This window comes from Ambystoma mexicanum, chromosome 9 (genome assembly GCF_040938575.1).
Source record: "Ambystoma mexicanum isolate Mex_15411 chromosome 9, UKY_AmexF1_1, whole genome shotgun sequence".
Taxonomy (NCBI): domain Eukaryota; kingdom Metazoa; phylum Chordata; class Amphibia; order Caudata; family Ambystomatidae; genus Ambystoma; species Ambystoma mexicanum.
The window spans coordinates 613,487,086-613,506,102 of NC_090931.1; the positions used below are offsets into that span (position 1 = coordinate 613,487,086).

Here is a 19,017-nt window from a genome sequence, read left to right on the forward strand (position 1 = left end):
TGCGCAAGGAGCGGATTCGGACTCTTCAAAGAGGTTCCCAGGTGGATTGTCGTGAGGCCTCTGCCGAAAGGAAAGACAGTACCAGTGGGTCATGATCTCCAGAACCCACACATCTGAAGTAATGGCACGCCACTCTACAAGATGCTGCGCCAGCCTTCCCCCAACCGGTGAACCATGGGACCTGGCCTCATGACTGAGTGGTAGCGGCTGCGGCGTTGCCTGAGGGCAAACAGGCAACTGCCCGAGCGGCCTTGGCACCTCGAGTACCCCGTTTTCCACCTCTGGCACTCTTACGGTGGCCTCTTTGACTGACAGCTCCTCTCGCTTTACTGAAGGATGAGTAATAGCAAAAGCAACCTCCCCTCCATGGTTGTCCCCTAGGACGAAAAGGCGGAGGTTGTCGAACTGCAGCGCCCAATGACTTTGCTGCAGCTTTAGAGGTCTGCAACCTCTCAAGGCTCTCGTCAGCCTTGCTGCCAAAAAGATGTTCACCGTCAAAGGGCATGTTGAGGAGCCGGGACTGCACATCAGGAGCGAACCCAGACTTCCGCAACCACGCAAACCTGCGTATTACGGTGCTCACCGTCATGGACCAGCTGACACAATCTGCCATGTCCAAACCCGACTGAACGGCCTCACACATGGCAAACTTGCCATCCTGAACCATAGCAAGGAAACCATCCTGTTTGTCCCCTTCGGGAATATGTTCAGCCGCTAATGCAACACAGTTCCACAGTGTGTCTGTGAAACGAGACAAGGCACATACGGAGTTGGCCGCCTGAAGCGCCATAACCCCTGAAAAAAACACTTTCTTCGCCCAGCCATCAAAACGTTTGTCGTCCCTATCTGGAGGGATGGTAGGATACGACGCCTACTTTGCCGGGGCCGTAGCCGCCTGCACCACCAAACTCTCCGGAGTGGGGTGCCTGGACAAGTAGCAGGGTTCGCTACTGGATGGACGGTATTTTCGTGACAAAGACTTGCCCAATGCCGGGAGACTCTCCGGGGCAGTCCAAGTCGCCGCCACCCTTCTCTGCAGAGCCATATGAAACGGCAGTACCGGGTCAGTGGGGGGCCCAAGATCGAGGATGTCTGTGAGATCATCCTGAACAAACTCCCCTGGGGGAACCGACCATCCCAAGTACTCGGTGACCCGAGACATAAGCCGCCGGTACGAAGAATCGGCATGAGTGCCAGGCTCCGGCCTACAAAACTCCACCTCCGGAGAGGTGTCCAGTCCACTGGCATCATGCAGTGACTGCCTCAGGTCAAATTGGCTATGGTCCGAGAGAAACTCATCCGGCACCGTAAACGGAACCAAGCCCTCATCAGAGCCCTCATCACCCTCTGAAATGTACTCCAGGCGGTGAGAGGAAGACACCTGGGGACCAAAGCTATGCCTGACCTTAGCCAGAGCCCTTCTAGGGGCTATCCCCGTGCCACGTGGCCCCTCCGACACCACCGCCTCGAAAGGCGTCGAGGGCGCTGAACGAGTCGGCGCCGGCGACGAGAGAATCGGCGTCGACGTCTTTCTTGAAGACTGCACAGGATCACGCGGTCTTGAGCGCATCGAGGACCGGGACCTGGAACCTGGAACGGGCATGGCGAGAACGGTTACCCTTGTCCGAGCGGGACCTTTCCCGCGAACCGTGCCGACTACTCGAAGGCATGCGAGCGGTGTCTCTCGACTGATCACGCCCGACCCCACTCGGAGGCACGGACGGACCGGTGCCCTGTGATTCAACAATCGCTAACAACTTCTTCGCGAAGGGAGCTCATTCCTCCGGTGTCGCTTGCATGGTGGGATAAGCGACCCGCCGAAGGGCGGAGTCCTCGGAAGAGGACGGGGAAGGCGACTGATGCCGGCGCTTCCGGGAATGCCTCGAAGAGGCAGAGGAGTGGCGAGATCGACTCCTGGAAGGAGACCCACCGGACCTCCGACGATGATGATGCGGAGAGTCGCCTCTCGAATCATCCGTTGAAAGCCCCGCAGACCTCGACTTTCTGGGCTTAGACACCCTACCTACTGACAACTTCTTCTTGCGCTCCCGCAAGGCCTTGGCCATGAGCGACTGGCAGTCGACACAGTCGTCCGTGTCGTGGACCTCCCCGAGGCACCAGAGGCAGGCATTGTGCGAGTCCGTTACCGACATCTTGGACCCACAGTCCCCGCATTTCTTGAAGCCCGGACGCAGGGTTGAAGACAAGGTAGACATTGTCACGAACAGGTTTTCACAAAAACCGAACAGGTTCAAAGAACCGAGAAAAATACAACAAACTCCAAAGAGTCGAGGCGTACCGAGATTCACGAAGCGAACATGTTCGCGGAAAAAACGGAACTGAGGCTACGGGTGTCGTGCGTCCTACTTATCACATCGGGTGACGTCGGCCGTCGGAGGAGGTCCTCGGGGAAGGCGCATCGACGTCATCGACGCAGGACGCAGACAATTTTCCAAAGCAGCACAGCTGTGGTGATTACTGTCATAGATATGGAATACGTCAGAGGACCCAATCCCCTCGAAATTTTCTTAGTCTACAGATGTAAAACTGCCTGATTTAAACTAGCCTCCTGAACTACGTGGAACTTGAAGCTCTCTATGCGTTTTAAACACGACACACAACCTTGCAAGGTGAGATTCAGCATTTAGTGTATGTCAACCCAGGACTAAGGCAGTACGCACACAGTATAAACACAATTACATTAGTCCCCTTCCATCTCGTTACAGTTTAATTTGGACAAGTTCACTTGGACCATGTCCATAGGATGGTCATTTGAGTTGACCATAACTGGAATTTATATACCTTGAAGGAGACTTATGAAGCTTATAGTACCTTTACATCTTGTTTTACATGTTCAATACAAATTGATACCTTTATATATAATTGTTGTTCATCACATTATAGTTTTACGACACAAATATGGAACCCTGATAAAGAGCATTCCAGCGCGAAACGTGTTGGGAATCACCTTAAAGAAGAATTTGTGAAGACTACTTAGACCGAATCAATTGATAATCTTTTTCCTTTTTTTTATTACTTGGCTGTTTTCAGCCATTGAGAGTGTGCAGTGGACCAGAGTTCCCCTATTGTGGGAACCATTTTCTTTTGCATTGAATATTTCCTAAATCCATGTTCCTGGACCGTTTTTTTCTCCCCTGCACGTTAAGACTTTAAGCCCATCATCTAAGAGCTATTCATTTTTATTGATACTCAGTACATTGACCAAAGGTGTGCAATGTTTAATAGCTGTTTTTTTAAAAAATATATATGCAAATGTTGTCAATCGGTACAAAATATGTCTACCTCCTTCAGTGGAATGCAGAATTTGAGAAAATCTGATACAACTCTTGTGTGGACTGATTAATAAGGAAATGGCTAGCATTGAGGCACAGGAGTGCATTTCTTTGGAAGCATATATATTGTAGCTCTTCTGCAATGAACTGTAAATCTCATGAATGCAGTAGAAATGTGTGGCCATGCCATGTTAGCTACTAGGGATACATCTCTGACCTGCATTCAAACAACTATTTTAGCATTGAATGTTCATTTATGAAAAAAAATAATACATGAAAATGGGTCAGCCCCAAGCTAAGTGCTCTACACAGAACATTAACCAACTCAGGAATATCCAGTTTTGTGGGTGTGTGACTTTGATAAGATGGGAAAGAGAAAGAAATAAAAGGTATTTTTTTTGTTAAGCATTGTCTAATAACTGCTCATAAAAACTAACCTCTTCCTCTTCCTGTGCTTCCACCACAGGGCCATTGTGTGCATCCTGGAAGAGCAGCTTCTTCATCTTACGATACTGTAAATTGTCCAGCTCTCTCACAGCATCCTTCGTTCTCTGGATCAGGTCAATTAACACAGTTTCTGGCCGCTCTCGGAGGACAAACATGTGCTAGGTAAATAAATGGGAATAAATAAAGGTATAATATCCCGACAAACCATAGAACATATGAATTTCCCAAACACCAAGCATATTCAAAACAAATAACACACCACTGCAGGTACAGGCCAAAGGAGCCCAGGGGGTGCAGCAATTAGCGACCCTGGAGCATAGGCTCATACTGGTGGGTCGGCATGTGCTCCAGGATACTCAATGGCTGGAACCCTCATATGGGGTACTAAAATAACTTATTTTAAGTAGGTACAAAGTTAGCATTTTAATGTCACCTGTTAAGACTGATTTCTAGAATCCGGCCTGGTGGACACATTTTAGGCGGTCACCCTAGTTATAGTGAAAAGGGGAACTTGGAGGCCAGCCAAAACCCAATCAAGGTAAACGTGGAGAGAGGCCAAGGCTATCTTCAGGAGAGTGACAGTGGGGTCAGCGATCCACCATGAGTCCACACAGTGAAGCCCACAATAACTATTTAGACAGTATTGCATACAAATACAGTTACTTATTCTAGGCCTAAACACAATAAAAAAAGCAACAAACAGGTGATATCACACAACAACAATAAACATCTATACAGTCACCATATGTTATTAAGATGCATGCAATTACTTAAATCAACAAAGGAGGTAAGTAAAGTGCTGCAGTAAAGATGGAACCTAGTCGCAAAGTGATATTCCCCAACTTCAGCAGACCAATCACTAAGAAGTGTGGGGCATTGGGCCTAAAATTCACAGGAGCCACAATGCTTCACCGCAGAATGAATCCGAAGCAGGTAAGTTAATTCTGTTGGTGAGTGTTCAAAAAAAGAGATGAAACAAAGTTACTAGGCACGTAAAATGTGTTCTTATCTTTTGGATTGTACTTCCCAGGTCCGTTGACCAAAAGGCAGTGGAACAGAAGGATACAAATAGACTTGTTCTCAATGTTACCTTATGGAGGACAGGGAGAGAAAAATGCTCAGTGTTTACTTACCCGTCTGACCCCGATTTTCCCAGATGACTTGTTGAGTCGACTTGGGGGTCACTGGAATTGGGATTTCCTGCCATGGGTTCCGGAGAGAGGTGCCCAAGAGCTGCGGGTTCAAGGATTCTTCAGGTCGGGTCCAGGAGCAGAGAACATACCTTGGCAACTGAGAAATGCAAAATTCGGAGCAGCCCTCTTCAAGACACTTCACAGGATGGGGAAGGAGAGTCCCATTGGCGGCCACCGCACACAGATGGCGGCAGGAGCCCTTCCAGTTGCAGAAGTCCTTTCAGGACAACACCCCTTGTGGCTACGAGGCTGAAATTTGGATGGAAGGCGATTTATACCATAAGCTGGCAACCACCAAAGTTCCCGCTAAAAATGAAGAACTGCAACATTTCAGCGAGGCAGTCAACTGAAGAGCTGGACATTCCACCTGGTGGCCGAGGGTGACTTCCTAAAGCTCAGACCACATCGAGACTGGTTGGTCCCAACAGTCGAGCGGTTGAAGCACCGTATATAGGGCTTCTGGAGATCAGGTTGTCCAACTGGGCTTCACCCGGCCAGACGCAGTAGGACAGGCTTCTCCACATATTCACACAAAAAGGTTTGGGAGCCTCTCTACCGACAACGAACACGGCAAAATATCCTGTTCTATGGGATGGTGCCCACTCGGGAGGGTCTAGAACCACATTTTAGCGCACTGTACCTTTCACAAAGGCGAAGAACAAGTAATTTACCCCTAGTAACGTTCTTTCGACTGGATTTTCCTCCAACATATTCCTCACCTTTTGATATCTCCAATATCCATCTTCAGAAAACATTTTTCGACAGAGGGTGGTGTGATCGATGCGGTCGACACTATGTCCCTCGATGGCCTCTGTCTCGAGGATGATCTCATCAAAGGCATATATAGCACGTGCAGCGCCCATTGGCTTAATTTCTGTTTTTTCGTGTCATTCTTAAGTGGAAGTAGCCGCATTAAAGTGGATTTGACCATACTAGACTCTGAAGGAGCGTAAACTGCAATAACATAGAAATTCTACTGCAGGGTAGGCTGGGAGGGGCGATGAGGAGTAACATGGGAGGAACATCCAGCCGAAAGAACGTTAACAGGGGTAAATAACTTGTTCTTCGAATGGATTGTGTCCTCCCACACAATCCTCATCTTTTGATAGACTCTCATAGCAGAGATTGAATTGGAAGCGGGAGTACGAATTTTTGTAATCAGGGAATGTCATGAATGGAATGAAGGACTGCTTTCCCAAAGCTTCCATCCCGACTTACGGTGGAATCAAGGCAATAGTGCTTAGTATAAGTGTGAATTGTAGACCAAGTGGCTGCCTCACAAATATTTTTTATAGAAAAACAAGTTCCTCTCTTACCTGGTAACTTTCTTTCGATGGGATGGTCGGACGACGTATTCCATATCTATGACAATAATCACCACAGCTGTGCTGCTTCGGAAAATCTTCGGCGTCTGCGTCCTGCGTCGATAAGCCGCCTTCGAGGACCTCCTCCGACGGCCGACGTCACTGGATGTTATAAGTAGGACGCACAACGCCCGTAGCCTCAGTTGCAGTTTTTTCCCTGAACGTGTGGCACCAGTCTTCTGCCAGTCTGACACACAAAGCCTTGCGGAAACGTAAACTGCAATCGCATAAGTAATTCTGTAGCGGCGAAGGCAGGGAGGGAGCAATATGGAATACGCCGTCAGACCATCCCATCGAAAGAACGTTACCAGGTAAGAGAGTAACTTGTTCTTCGAGGGGATTGGGTCCTCCGACGTATTCCATATCTATGACAGACTCCCAAAGCAATACCAATGCAAGGAGGTGGGAAAAGAATTTAGAAAACAGAAATTTAGAATGCCCAATCAAATTGCGGAGTAAAGGACCGCCTTGCCAAAGGCCAGATCCTGCCCACGGATGGAATCGAGGGAGTAGTGACCTACAAAAGTATGTACCGAAGCCCACGTGGCTGCATAACAGATGTTACGAATAGGAACACCCCACTGTACGGCAGTAGGGGCAGCCATACCCCTGGCAGAATGGGCCCGCAAGCCTACCGGTGGGTCCTTACCCGCCAAGCGGTAACACTCAGAAATAGCCAGAATAATCCAGCGAGACAAAGTCTGCTTAGTCACAGCTTGTCCCAAACGCTTTCCAGTGTAACCAATGAAGAGTTGATCGTCCACTCTGACCCGGGAAATGTGTGAAATATAAAAGCTTAACGCTCTCCTACGATGGAGCCTATGGAGCCTCTCCTCTTCCTTACCAGGATGTGGAGGAGGATAAAATGCCAGAAGAACAACCTTCTGGCCTAAATGAAATTCCGACACCACATTCGGAAGAAAGGAAGGACGACCTCGAAGGACAACCCTGTCCTTATGAAACACAGTGAAGGGTGGCTTAACTGAAAGTGCATGTAACTCACTCAGCGAGCGGAAGTGACCACAACCAAAAATACAGTTTTAAGAGTTAACAATCTCAAATGGCATGAATGCAAAGGCTCAAACGGAGCACCCATCAGAAACTTAAGAACAAGGTTCAAATCCCAACCGGGCACCTGGAAAGGTGACGGAGGGAACACATTAGTGAGCCCTTTCAGAAACTGAGAAATTAAAGTAATTTTAAAATAGGAACACTGTTCAGACGAGCGCTTAAATATGGACAGCGCTGCCAGGTAACCTTTACGGTACCCACTTGCAAGCCCCTGTTGGCCAAAGAAAGCAAAAAAGACAGAACCATGGGAATGTCACATGCAAAAGGATCCACATTCTTAACCCTGCACCAGTCGCAGAACTTACGGCAACGGTAGAGGGACTTTGTTGCTGGCCGTCTGGCCGAGAGCAACACCTCCATCACGTCTTCAGGGAGGTCCCAATCCTCATACCTCAACCTTTCAGAAACCAAGCGTGAAGGTTGAGGGATCTGACCTCTGGATGGAGAACCTGACCCCCACCCCCCTCCCGTGAGAGCAGATTGTCTCGGTAGGGAAGACGACATGGAGGGCAGATGGACAAGTCGAGAAGGTCCGGGTACCACGTCCTCCAGGCCCACGCCGGAGCAATGAGGATCATCCGGGAACCGAACCTCTGCAGTACTTGCGGGTTGACGGGGACTGGAGGAAACGCGTACAGCAGTGGGGATGACCACTCCACCACGAACGCATCTCCTAAGGCTCCTTTTGGAGGAAATTCCAACAAGCAGAACCTCTCACCCTTCCGGTTGACACTGGAGGCGAAGAGATCCACTTGAGGGGCCCCCCAAAGGGCAAAGATCTCCAGGAGAATCTCCTGAGCCAACTCCCACTCGTGAGAGATCGCGCTCTGCCTGCTCAGAGCATCCGCCGTCTCGTTTTCGTCTCCAGCCAGATGAACTGCCGAGATCGAAACTTCTGGCTGGATTGCCCAGAACCAGAGCTGCATTGCCTCCCTGCACAGAGGAAGTGACCCTGCCCCCCCCCCTTTTTGTTGAGGTAGTGCATGGCCACCGTGTTGCCCGTCAGGATCAGGACATTCTTCCCTCGCACAGTTGCCAGAAAAGCCTTCAGGGCGAGCCTGACGGCCCTCAGCTCCAACAGATTCATATGGAGTCTGGACTCCGACGGAGACCAACGACCGCTGACTGTCAACTCGTTGGCATGAGCTCCCCATCCCGTGAGGGATGCGTCCGTCACGATCGTCACCTCCGGCCAGGCTAGCCAAAATGGAGCCCCCCCTTCATCAGATTGTCTTAGACGGCCCAACACAGAAGGTCCTGGGCGACCGAGGACGGCACCTGAACAGGGTCCGACAACCTGCCGGGGGACTGAGACCACTGGAGCTTGAGTGCCCATTGCAAAGATCTCATCCGCAACCTGGCCTCTGGCACCAGAAGAATGCAGGATGCCATGAGGCCGAGCAATCTGAAGAACTCTAACGCCGGGAGACTTGGGGCAAGCTGAAACTTGTGCACCATCTGCTGTATGTGATGAGCCCTCACCTGGGGGGGAGGAAACACTGCCCCAGGGACGTGTCGAGCACAGCTCCGATGTACTGGAGCCTCTGAGTTGGTGTCAAATGGGACTTCAAGTTGAGGGAGAAGTCCAGCTTGTGGAGGGAGTGGCAGGTGACAGACAGATGATCCAGGACTTGGTCGGGAGAGCGCGCCCTTATCAACCAATCGTCCAGGTAGGGGTAGACGTGAATCCCCCCTTTCCTGCGGTGCGCTGCCACCACTACCATGAGCTTGGTGAAGACCCTCGGGCGGAGGTCAATCCGAACGGCAGGACCCGAAAATGCAAGTGCGAGTCGCCAACCGTGAACCTCGGGTACTTCTTGTGCTTTGGATGTATCGGCACATGAAAACAAGCGTCCTTGAGGACGAGAGACACCAACCAGTCCTGAAGTTGAAGGGCCTGGAGGACTTGGGAGAGAGTAACCATCTTGAACGTGTCCTTCCTGAGGAGTTTGTTCAAACTGCTCAAGTCCATGATGGGTCTCAATCCCCCGTCTTTCTTGGAAATCAAAAAATAAGGTGAATGCCATCCCTTGTTCCTCTCCGCTACAGGCACCAGTTCTATGGCGCCTTTCTCCAGCAGGGCTTGAATTTCCTGCGCAAGGAGCAGATCCGGACTCTTCAAAGAGAGATTCCCCGGTGGATTGTCTTGAGGCCTCTGCCGGAAAGGAAGACAGTAGCCGTGGGTTATGATCTCCAGAACCCACACATCTGAAGTAATGGCGCGCCACTCTGCAAGATGCTGCGCCAGCCTTCCTCCAACCGGCGAACCATGGGACAGGGCCTCATGACTGAGCTGAAGCGGCTGCGGTGTTGCCTGAGCAACAGCTCGAGCGGCCTTGGTACCTCGAGTACCTTGTTTTCCACCTCTGGCACTCCTACGGTGGCCCCTTTGACTGGCAGCTCCTCTCGCTTTACCAAAGGATGAGTAATAACGAAATGAAACCTCCCCTCCATTGCTGTCCCCTAGGACAAAAAGGCAGAAGTTGGCGAACTGCAGCGCCCAACGACTTTGCTGCAGCTTTTGAGGTCTGCAACCTCTCAAGGCTCTCGTCAGCCTTGCTGCCAAAAAGATGTTCCCCGTCAAACGGCATGTTGAGGAGGGATTGGGGACCGGAGGAAACTCGTACAGCAGCGGGCATGACCACTCCACCACAAACGCGTCTCCTAAGGCTCCTTTTGGAGGAAATTCCCACGAGCAGAACCTCTCACACTTCCGGTTGACACTGGAGGCGAAGAGATCCACTTGAGGGGTCCCCCAAAGGGCAAAGATCTCCAGGAGAATCTCCTGATGTGCAGGAGGATGGCCTGCACATCAGGAGCAAACCCCGACTTCCGCAACCACGCAAACCTGCGTATTACGGTGCTCGCCGCCATGCACCGGCTGACGCAATCTGCCATGTCCAACCCCGACTGAACGGCCTCACACATGGTATCCTTGTTATCCTGAACCATGGCAAGGAAACCATCCTGTTCGTCCCCTTCGGGAATATTTTCAGCCGCTAAGGAAACAGTTCCACAGAGTGTGCGTGAAACGCGACAAGACACATACGGAGTTGGCCGCCTGAAGCGCCATACCCCCTGAAGAAAATACTTTCTTCTCCCAGCCGTCAAAACGCTTGTCGTCCCTATCAGGAGGGATGGTAGGATACGACGCCTGCTTTGCTGGGGCCGTAGCCGCCTGCACCACCAAACTCTCCTGAGTGGGGTGCTTGGTCAAGTAGCAGGGGTCACTACTGGCTGGGCGGTATTTTCGCGGCAAAGACTTGCCCACTGCCGGGAGACTCTCCGGAGCAGTCCAAGCCGCCGCCACCCTCCTCTGTAGAGCCATATGGAATGGCAGTACCGGGTCAGTTGGTGGACCTTGGTCGAGGATATCCGTAAGGTCATCCTGAAGAAAATCCCCTCGGGGAGCAGACCACCCCAAGTACTCGGTGACCCTGGACATAAGGTGCCGGTACGAGGAGTTGGCATGAGTGCCAGGCTCAGGCCTACAAAACTACCTCCGGAGAGGTGTCCAGCCCACTGGCATCGTGCAGGGACTGCCGCAAGTCCTCAATTTGGCTATGGCCCAAGAGAATCTCGTCTGGCACTGTATCAGGAACCATGCCATCATCAGAGCCCTCATCCACCTCTGAAATAAACTCACGATGGCGGTAAGAAGGCACAGAATGTGGAACAAAGCCATGCTTGACCTTGGCCAGAGCCGTTCTAGGGGGTTCCACCGAGCCCCGGGGTACCCCCGTCTAAACAGCCTCGAAAGACGTCGAGTGAATCGGCGTTGATGCCGAACGTGGCGCCGACAGCATCCATGGCGTCGACACAGGCCTCGAGGCCGGAGACCCGAGCGTGTCCCTCGACAGCCTGGGTGCCGATGGCATCGTCGACTTCTTTGGAGGCGGGGCCTCGAAAGAGTCCGTCGAGGACCTTGGCACCAACGGCATTGACATCTTCCTCGAAGACACCACAGGTGCACAAAGTCTAGAGCGCGTCGAGGACTGGGACCTGGAACGGGCATGACGAGAACGATTCCCCTTGTCCGAGAGGGACCTCTCCCGCGAATCGTGCCGACCACCCGAGCCGAAGGCGTGCGAGCGTGGTCTCTCGACCGATCACGACCGACCCCACTCGGAGGCGCGGACGGACCAGTGCCCTGCGATTCGAGAATCGCTAACATTTTCTTTCCGAAGGAAGCCCATTCCTCTGGCGTTGCATGCTTGGTGGGATAAGCGACCCGCCGACAGGCGGAGTCCTCCGATGAGGACGGGGAAGGCGACCGATGACGGCGCTTCTGGGAGTGCCTCAAAGAGGCAGAGGAATGGCAGGACCGACTCCGGGACCGAGACTCACTGGACTTCCGACGACGATGCGGAGAGTCGCCCCTCGAATCGTCTGTCGAAAGCCCCGCAGACCTCGACTTCCGTGGCTTGGACACCTTACCTACCGACAACAACTTCTTGCGCTCCCGCAAGGCTTCGGACGTGAGCGACTGGCAGTCGACACAGTCATCCATGTCATGGGCCTCCCCGAGGCACCAGAGGCAGGCGTCGTGCGAGTCCGTCACCGACATCTTGTACCCACAGTCCCCGCACTTCTTAAATGTGGGGTGGAAGACGAGGAAGACATCTTCACGAAGAATATACTTCACAATACGTACAGGTTCGAAGAACCGAGAAGGAACAGAAACTCCAAAGAGTTGAGGCGCGTCAAGATCTCCGAAGCGAACACTTTCGCGGAAAAAAACGGAACTGAGGCTATGGGCGTCGTGCGTCCTACTTATAACATCCAGTGACGTCGGGCGTCGGAGGAGGTTCTCGAGGGCGGCTTATCGACGACATCGACGCAGGACGCAGACGCCGAAGATTTCCCGAAGCAGCACAGCTGTGGTGATTACTGTCATAGATATGGAATACGTTGGAGGACCCAATCCCCTCGAAACACCTTTTTTGCAGAGCAGTAGAAGTGGCCATGCTCCTAGTGGAATGGGCTCCCAAGCCTGCTGGGGGGGGGGGGACCTTTCCCGGCCATCCTATAGCATTCGGAAATGGCTAAAATAATCCATCTGGCGAAGGTCTGTTTGGTTACAGCCTGTCCCAATTTATGACCAGTGTATCCTATAAACAGTTGGTAATCCACACACAATTTTGACATCCTTGATGTGTAGAAACTCAGAGCCATAGATGGATCGAATCTGTGTAGGTTTTCCTCTTCCTTGCCAGAACGAGGTGGGGGGTAGAAAGTAGATGACACAATCTTGTGTCCCAAATTAAAATCTGATATGGCCTTTGGTAGAAATGAAGGTTTGACCCCAAGGACGACCATGTGCTTATGAAATACTGCAAAAGGTGGTTTAGAAGATAGTGCCTACAACTCACTCTACGGGCTGTTAGTGCTACCAACAAGACGGTTTTGAATGTTAGTAGTCATAAGGGACATGAATGTAGCGGTTCAAATGGTGCACACATGTGAAACTTTAAAACAAGATTAAGGTCCCACACAGGAAACTGAAAAGGAGATGGAGGGAACACATTAGTGAAGCCCTTCAGAAATTCTATCACCAAAGATATTTTAAAAAATGACGTTTCCTCAGATGAGAGCTTGAAGATGGAAAGCATTGTTAAAGAACCTCTAATGGTCCAAACTTGGAGCGCCAAATTGGTAAAGTACAGCAGAAAAGATAACCCCTCTGGTGTTTTGCATAGCAAAGGGTCCACATTCTTGTACCTGCACCAGCTGCAGAATTTGTTCCAACGGCAGCAGTTTCACCCAGGAAGTACCAATCATTGTACCTTAGACTCTCAGAAACCATGCGTGAAGGCCGAGTATTGTCAACTCTGGATGGAGAACCAGACTCTCCTCTTGCGAGAGAAGGTCCTCTCTTTGTGGTAGACGTATTGGAGGGCAGATGGCCATGTCCAGAAGGTCTGGGTACAACGTCCTCCTGGCCCAATCTGGAGCAATTAGGATCATGGTTTTCCTGAACTTTCTCAACCTCCTGATGACTTGAGGAAGACCAGGGACTGGAGGAAACATACAGGAGTGGACACTCCCAGTCCAATACGAACGCATCTCCTAGAAATTCCCCTGGAGCAGTACATTGTGCACTTGCGATGGACACTGGTCATGAACAGATCCACTTGAGGGGTTCCTTAAAGGGTGACTATCTCTTGAAGTACTTCCTGATCTAGCTCCCCACTCGTGGGAGAATGTGCTCTGCCTGCTCAGAGCATCCGCCACTGTTTTGTCCTCCCCGGCTAGATGAACTGCAGACAGGGAGATTCCTTCTTGAATTGCCCAGTACAAGAGTTGCATTGCCCCTCTGCACAGTCGTAGTGACTCTACAACTCCTCTCTTGTTGAGGTAGTACATGGCCACTGTGTTGTCCGTCATTATCAGGATGTTCTTTCCCGGGCTTCAGTGCTAGTCTGATTACCCTCAGCGCCAAAAGAATGATGTGTAGTTTGGACTCCGATGGAGACCAACGACCGCCGATTGTCATAAAGTTGGTGTGGGCTTCCAATCCTGTGAGTGAGGCATCAGTCGCTACTGTTATATACGGCGATGGTTGCCAAAAAAGAATCTCCCTTCAGAATGCTGTCCTCGCAGGCCCATCACAGGAGATCCTGTGCGACCCTGTTTGGAACCTGAAGTAGGTCCGACATGTTGCCCGAGAACTGAGACCATTGTGTCCCGAGAGCCCATTGAAGGAATCTCATTCTCAGAAGAGCCTCTGGCACCAGGAAAAAGCAGAATGCTATGCGGCAGAGCAACCTCAAAAAGTCAAAGGCCAGGAGGCGCTGGACACTCTGAAATTTGGTGACCATCTGCAGAATGTCTTCAGCCCTCACCTCGGGTGGCTAGGTCTTTCCCGGGGATGTATCCAGTATAGCCCCAATGAACTGGAGCATTTGAGATTGTATCATGTGTGACTTGTAATTGAGGGGTAAGCCCAGTCTGTGGAGAGAGAGGCTGGTCACTCCGAGGTGATCCAAGACTTGTTCGGGAGAACGCGCCCTTGTCAGCCAATAATCCAGGTAGGGGAGGACATGAATCCCCCTTCTCCTGAAACTTGCTGCCACCACCGTCATCAGTTTGGTGAAAACCCTCAGGGCAGAGGTCAGCCCGAACGGCAGAACTCAAAACTGATAATGGGAAACGCCAATGGCGAGTCTCAGGTACTTTCTGTGCTCGAGATGGATTGGCACATGAAAGTAAGCATTCGAAAGTCCAATGACACCATTCAATCCTGGAGTTGGAGGGCCGGAGGGATCTTAGAAAGTGTGGCCATCTTGAACGTGTCCTTCCTGAAGAACTTGTTCGAGTATATCAATTCCAAGATGGGTCTCAGTCCTCCGTCCTTCTTGGAGATCAGAAAATATGGAGACTACATCCTTTGTTCTTCTCCGTTACAGGTACTGACTCTATAGCACATTCCTCTAGCAGGGTAACATTTCCTGCACAAGGAACGGTTTGGAACCTGTGGAACCTTTAAAGAATGGCTAACCCGGTAGATGATTGAGGTTTCTCAGTGAAGAGGAGGCAGTAACCTTGGGCTATGGTTTGTAATGCTTTCGCATCTGAAGTAATACCCTGCCATTCTTTCAGATGCTGAGACAGTCTGCCTCCCGCTAGGGTGTCGTGAGTCAAGACGTTAGAGAGGTTTTGAAGCAGCTGAAGCAGTGACTGTAGGTAAAGATGCCGCTGCCTGGGCGGTCTTTGCACCTCTCCCTCGATCACCATGGGAATCTTCTTTGGCCTCTTTGACCAGCCATTCCTCTCGCTTTTCCAACTGAGGAATAGTAGCGAAAGCAACTACCCCCTCCAAGACGTTCCACTGAAGTGAAAAGGCGGAGGCTGTCTGATAGCGGCACCTAAAGACTTGGCTGCCGCATTTCGTAAGCCTTGCTGCCAAAAAGATGAGACCCATCAAAAGGCATATTAAGGAGTCTACAGTGAACGTCCAGTGCCGATCCAGGCTGTTAACCACGCAAACCTGTATATCACGGTGCTTGCCACCATGGCTCTGCTGATGCGGTCAGCAGAATCCAAACCCGACTGAAGAAACTTGCACATGTATGCTTTCCCATCTTTTACAATGGCCAACAAACTGTTATTTCCTCCCGTTTGGGAATGTGTTCAGTCGCCATGGATATACAGTCCCATAGAGTGTAAGTGAATTTCGCAAGGGCACATGTCGAGTTGGTCGATTTAAAAGCCATACTCCCACCAGCAATGACTTTCCGAGACCAGGTGTCTCTCTGCGTTTATCATCCTCAACATGGGGGGATAGTTGGATAAGCAGCCTGCTTAGAGGTAGCGGTTGCTGCCTGCACCACCAGACATTCTAGGGTAGGCTGTATTGACAAGTAGCTGAGGTTACTACTTGACAGTCTACATTTCTTTGTCGAGCTTTTATTAAACGCCGTACTTGAATCCGGTGGTTCCCAATTAGCACTTACTCTCTTCTGAAGAGCGACATGAAATGGTGGGATAGGATCCCTTTGAGGACCTTTGGCCAGGATATATGTAAGATCAATCTGTTTGAATGGAAGGGACAGGCCTGCTCCATCCGAGATAATCAACTACCTGGGTCATTAATTATGAGGCATCTGCGTGCTCTTCCGATTCAGGCTTTCCAAAATCCAAATCTGGTGAAGTGTCCACTCCACTGGCTGTCTGTACATTTTCATGCAGGTCCCTTAACCTGGATTCTTTTGAAATTAAACTATCAGTGACATTTGGAGTGCCATACTGCGATTCAAAGGGTGCATCATTATCAGACAGCTCATTGTCCTCAAATAGAAGTGAGTGACTTAAAGAAATCCTTCCTAGGTAAAGTCACCTCTCGCTCCGTCGGAAGAGAGTCTTTTCAGGAGTCTACCTACTGCCAATTTCCCTTTACGCTGCTTCAGAGCTTTTCCTGTCCTCGACTGACACTGGACAGACCAAGGTTTTGTGCTTCACACCAAGGCACCATCAGCATACTCTATGCGGATCAGTCAGCGACATCTTAGCATCGCAGTCTTGGCACTTTTTAAACCAGGTCTTCGGGGTTGTCGGTGCCAAAGACATTTTTGATATTTCTCGAAGAAATTTCTGAAGTGCGCCATAGTTCATGAAGCGAAAGCTTACTCAGAAAAATTGAAATTTAGCCAACGGGTGCTGTGCGTGGTATATATGCCTTAGATTAAATAATCCCCGAGACGGAGGCGCTCGAGGGACATCGAGTCGACCGCATCAACGCAAAGCACCCTCTTTCGAAATATTTTCCGAAGCAGCTGAAGCTGGATATTGGAAATATGAAAGATGAGGAATACGTGTGAAGACGCAATCCATTCGAAATAGCCATTTGCATATCAGTCTGGTCCCACCCACTTGGGCAGTCAGAACCAAAATGCTAGACAATTCTCCTCTGAACAAAAGTACAGCACCACGTGTTTCAGCCTTGTTGGGCCTCATCAGTGAGGTGGAGCTGTGTCTAAGCACAGTGAGCAAGTGGTCCATGTCTGAATTACCTAGGGTGAAACCCTGAATCCCTAAAACTTCACAAAAATGTCTGGGAGCCCCTATACTGAAAACGACCATGGCCAAACCTCCCTGGCCTATTTTTAACATTGATCCACTTTTGTTTTGTGAAGAAAACCAAATAGCCTGCAAGAGGTAGTTCTTACAGGAAAAGAAGGGCGAAACTAAGTCTGAACCACAACACTCCAGACTATCCACAACCCAGAATATAGAAGCACAAACACATGGGCAAATACATGGTAGGCACCATGTATTTGCTCACTGAATTGACTGTGCATCCGTGAGCTGCTGCAGCCCGGTAACATGTGGGCAGGTCCAATGGATGCGATCACCATGTACTTGTACTTCTCTTTTGCACTTGGCGTATGATATATTACCTTCTGTACGTTCCACAAAGTAATTCACCTCTAATGCTTCCTTTTCTGTAACCTGAAGCACTTACTGTAACCGCATTCCTAAGTTAAAAGCGCCTAGATACCTCTGAGTTTTGTGCACTATATAAGTGTCAAAATAATAAAATAACCACCACATCCTCTTCTGGACACTGACCAAGAAGAGGATCTGGGTTTAATGCTGTTTAGCTCCCATCAGAAGCCACCTTCAGAATTATTGGATGTCATGGTGACTGTGTTCCCCATTGCCATGAGCAACTCCTCTCAACTGGGAAGCCACGATAGACTGTATGGGTGGCTTCAACTTATTGACATTCTAGCTCTTCACTGAGTGCTCTAAAGTGGCTGTGCACAAGGACATCCATAAGAGACAGTTATCAGTGTACACTTGGAACAGTGACTCACCGTAGGGACCCCTGTACTCCTAGTTCATAGTCCCCTCTTTCCTCCATACTGATGAGTCTGTCCCGCGAGGACAGCAACGGAGCATTTTGCACTGCAAAATACCAACTTTCCCTTTTAAAAAAGGACATGACTAGGCATGCCCACCCACGCTGAATCCTTCCACGGCCCTTGCCTGTCAGTTCATAACCACTTGCAGCTACTACTATCCCACAGATTTACGGGGGATGGAGAGTGGGTCATATTGAGGCAGAGACTATGGGCTAGGAGTATAATAGTCACTACATGGGAGCGGGAGAACTTTACTATTCCTATGTCCAGTCCCCTTTTTTGCATATTGATGGGAGATTTCAGAGCAAGAAGCCGCTTTGGGCAGGTGGCAGGAACTATTGGCTAGCAAACAGGTTGCGCAGGACAGCCTCTCCAAAACTGGCTTCAGTCGTGGATCTGGTTTAACTGGTGTCCAGACAGTATGCTTGCAGAAAGACCATGGTGAAGACCATGTACCCAAATGACAAACCAAGGAACACTGAACTGAAAGTCCAGCAGTAGCTTTATCCCTGATGGCGTGAGCACGAATACCGTTGGGAGACTCACACTTATCTATGGTGTAGCAGTGGTTGGTACATGGCAATAGCCACCTGGAGATAGTGGCACTATGGGCCTGTGAGCCAAGGTGCTTCCCACCAAAAGTAATGAAAAGTGATCTCCTGAACTGCTTACTTCGATGCAGGTAAAACTTAAGCGCTCTCCTGACATTGTTTGGAAAAAAGCTGGGCAAGGCCGCCTCCGCGTAGATGTGAAACAAGGCTACTACTTTGGGCAAATAGGCAGGATGAATGTGTAAAACCTCTGTCCTTGTAAAAAACAGAATAAGGCTCGGAAGCCGATAGAGCCAGAGTTTCACTGACTCTCCGTGCAGATGTGAGAGCCACCAAAAGTGCACCATTGCATGTCAAAAACTTCAATTCAGTGGTGGCTAAAGGTTCAAAGAGTGTGAGCAATAGGAGCCTGGTAAGACCCTCTAGGTGTCAGTGTACAACCGGATTGGAAGTAGAAAAAGACCTACTGCGTGGCACAACGGGCCCCTGATAGCAGACAGATGAGATCGACAGGAGTCAATGGAGATAACATACGAAGAAAGGAGGGAGATAAAGGAAAGGAGCTCGTTCAGAGGGCAGGTCAAAGGGTTGACATTCTTGATCATAGCCCATTAACAAAACAAGGTCCATTTGCTTCTGTACTGGTCTAGGTGGATGCCTTCATGGTTGCCCGATTTATTTTCATATTTACCGCTGATAACACGAGATGGCATGGGTTGAGCTGCTTAAGA

At 50.2% G+C, this 19,017-nt stretch overlaps 1 protein-coding gene across 1 annotated transcript in view; it reads right to left on the reverse strand.

The window, feature by feature from the left end:
- TAOK1 (TAO kinase 1) overlaps nucleotides 1-19,017 on the reverse strand; it is a 1,754,180-nt gene that overhangs the window by 698,270 nt on the left and 1,036,893 nt on the right. Inside the window, exon 11 of the mRNA XM_069615276.1 lies at nucleotides 3,731-3,898. Within this exon, the coding sequence (XP_069471377.1) occupies nucleotides 3,731-3,898 (168 nt within the window). The remainder of the gene's footprint in view (nucleotides 1-3,730; nucleotides 3,899-19,017) is intronic.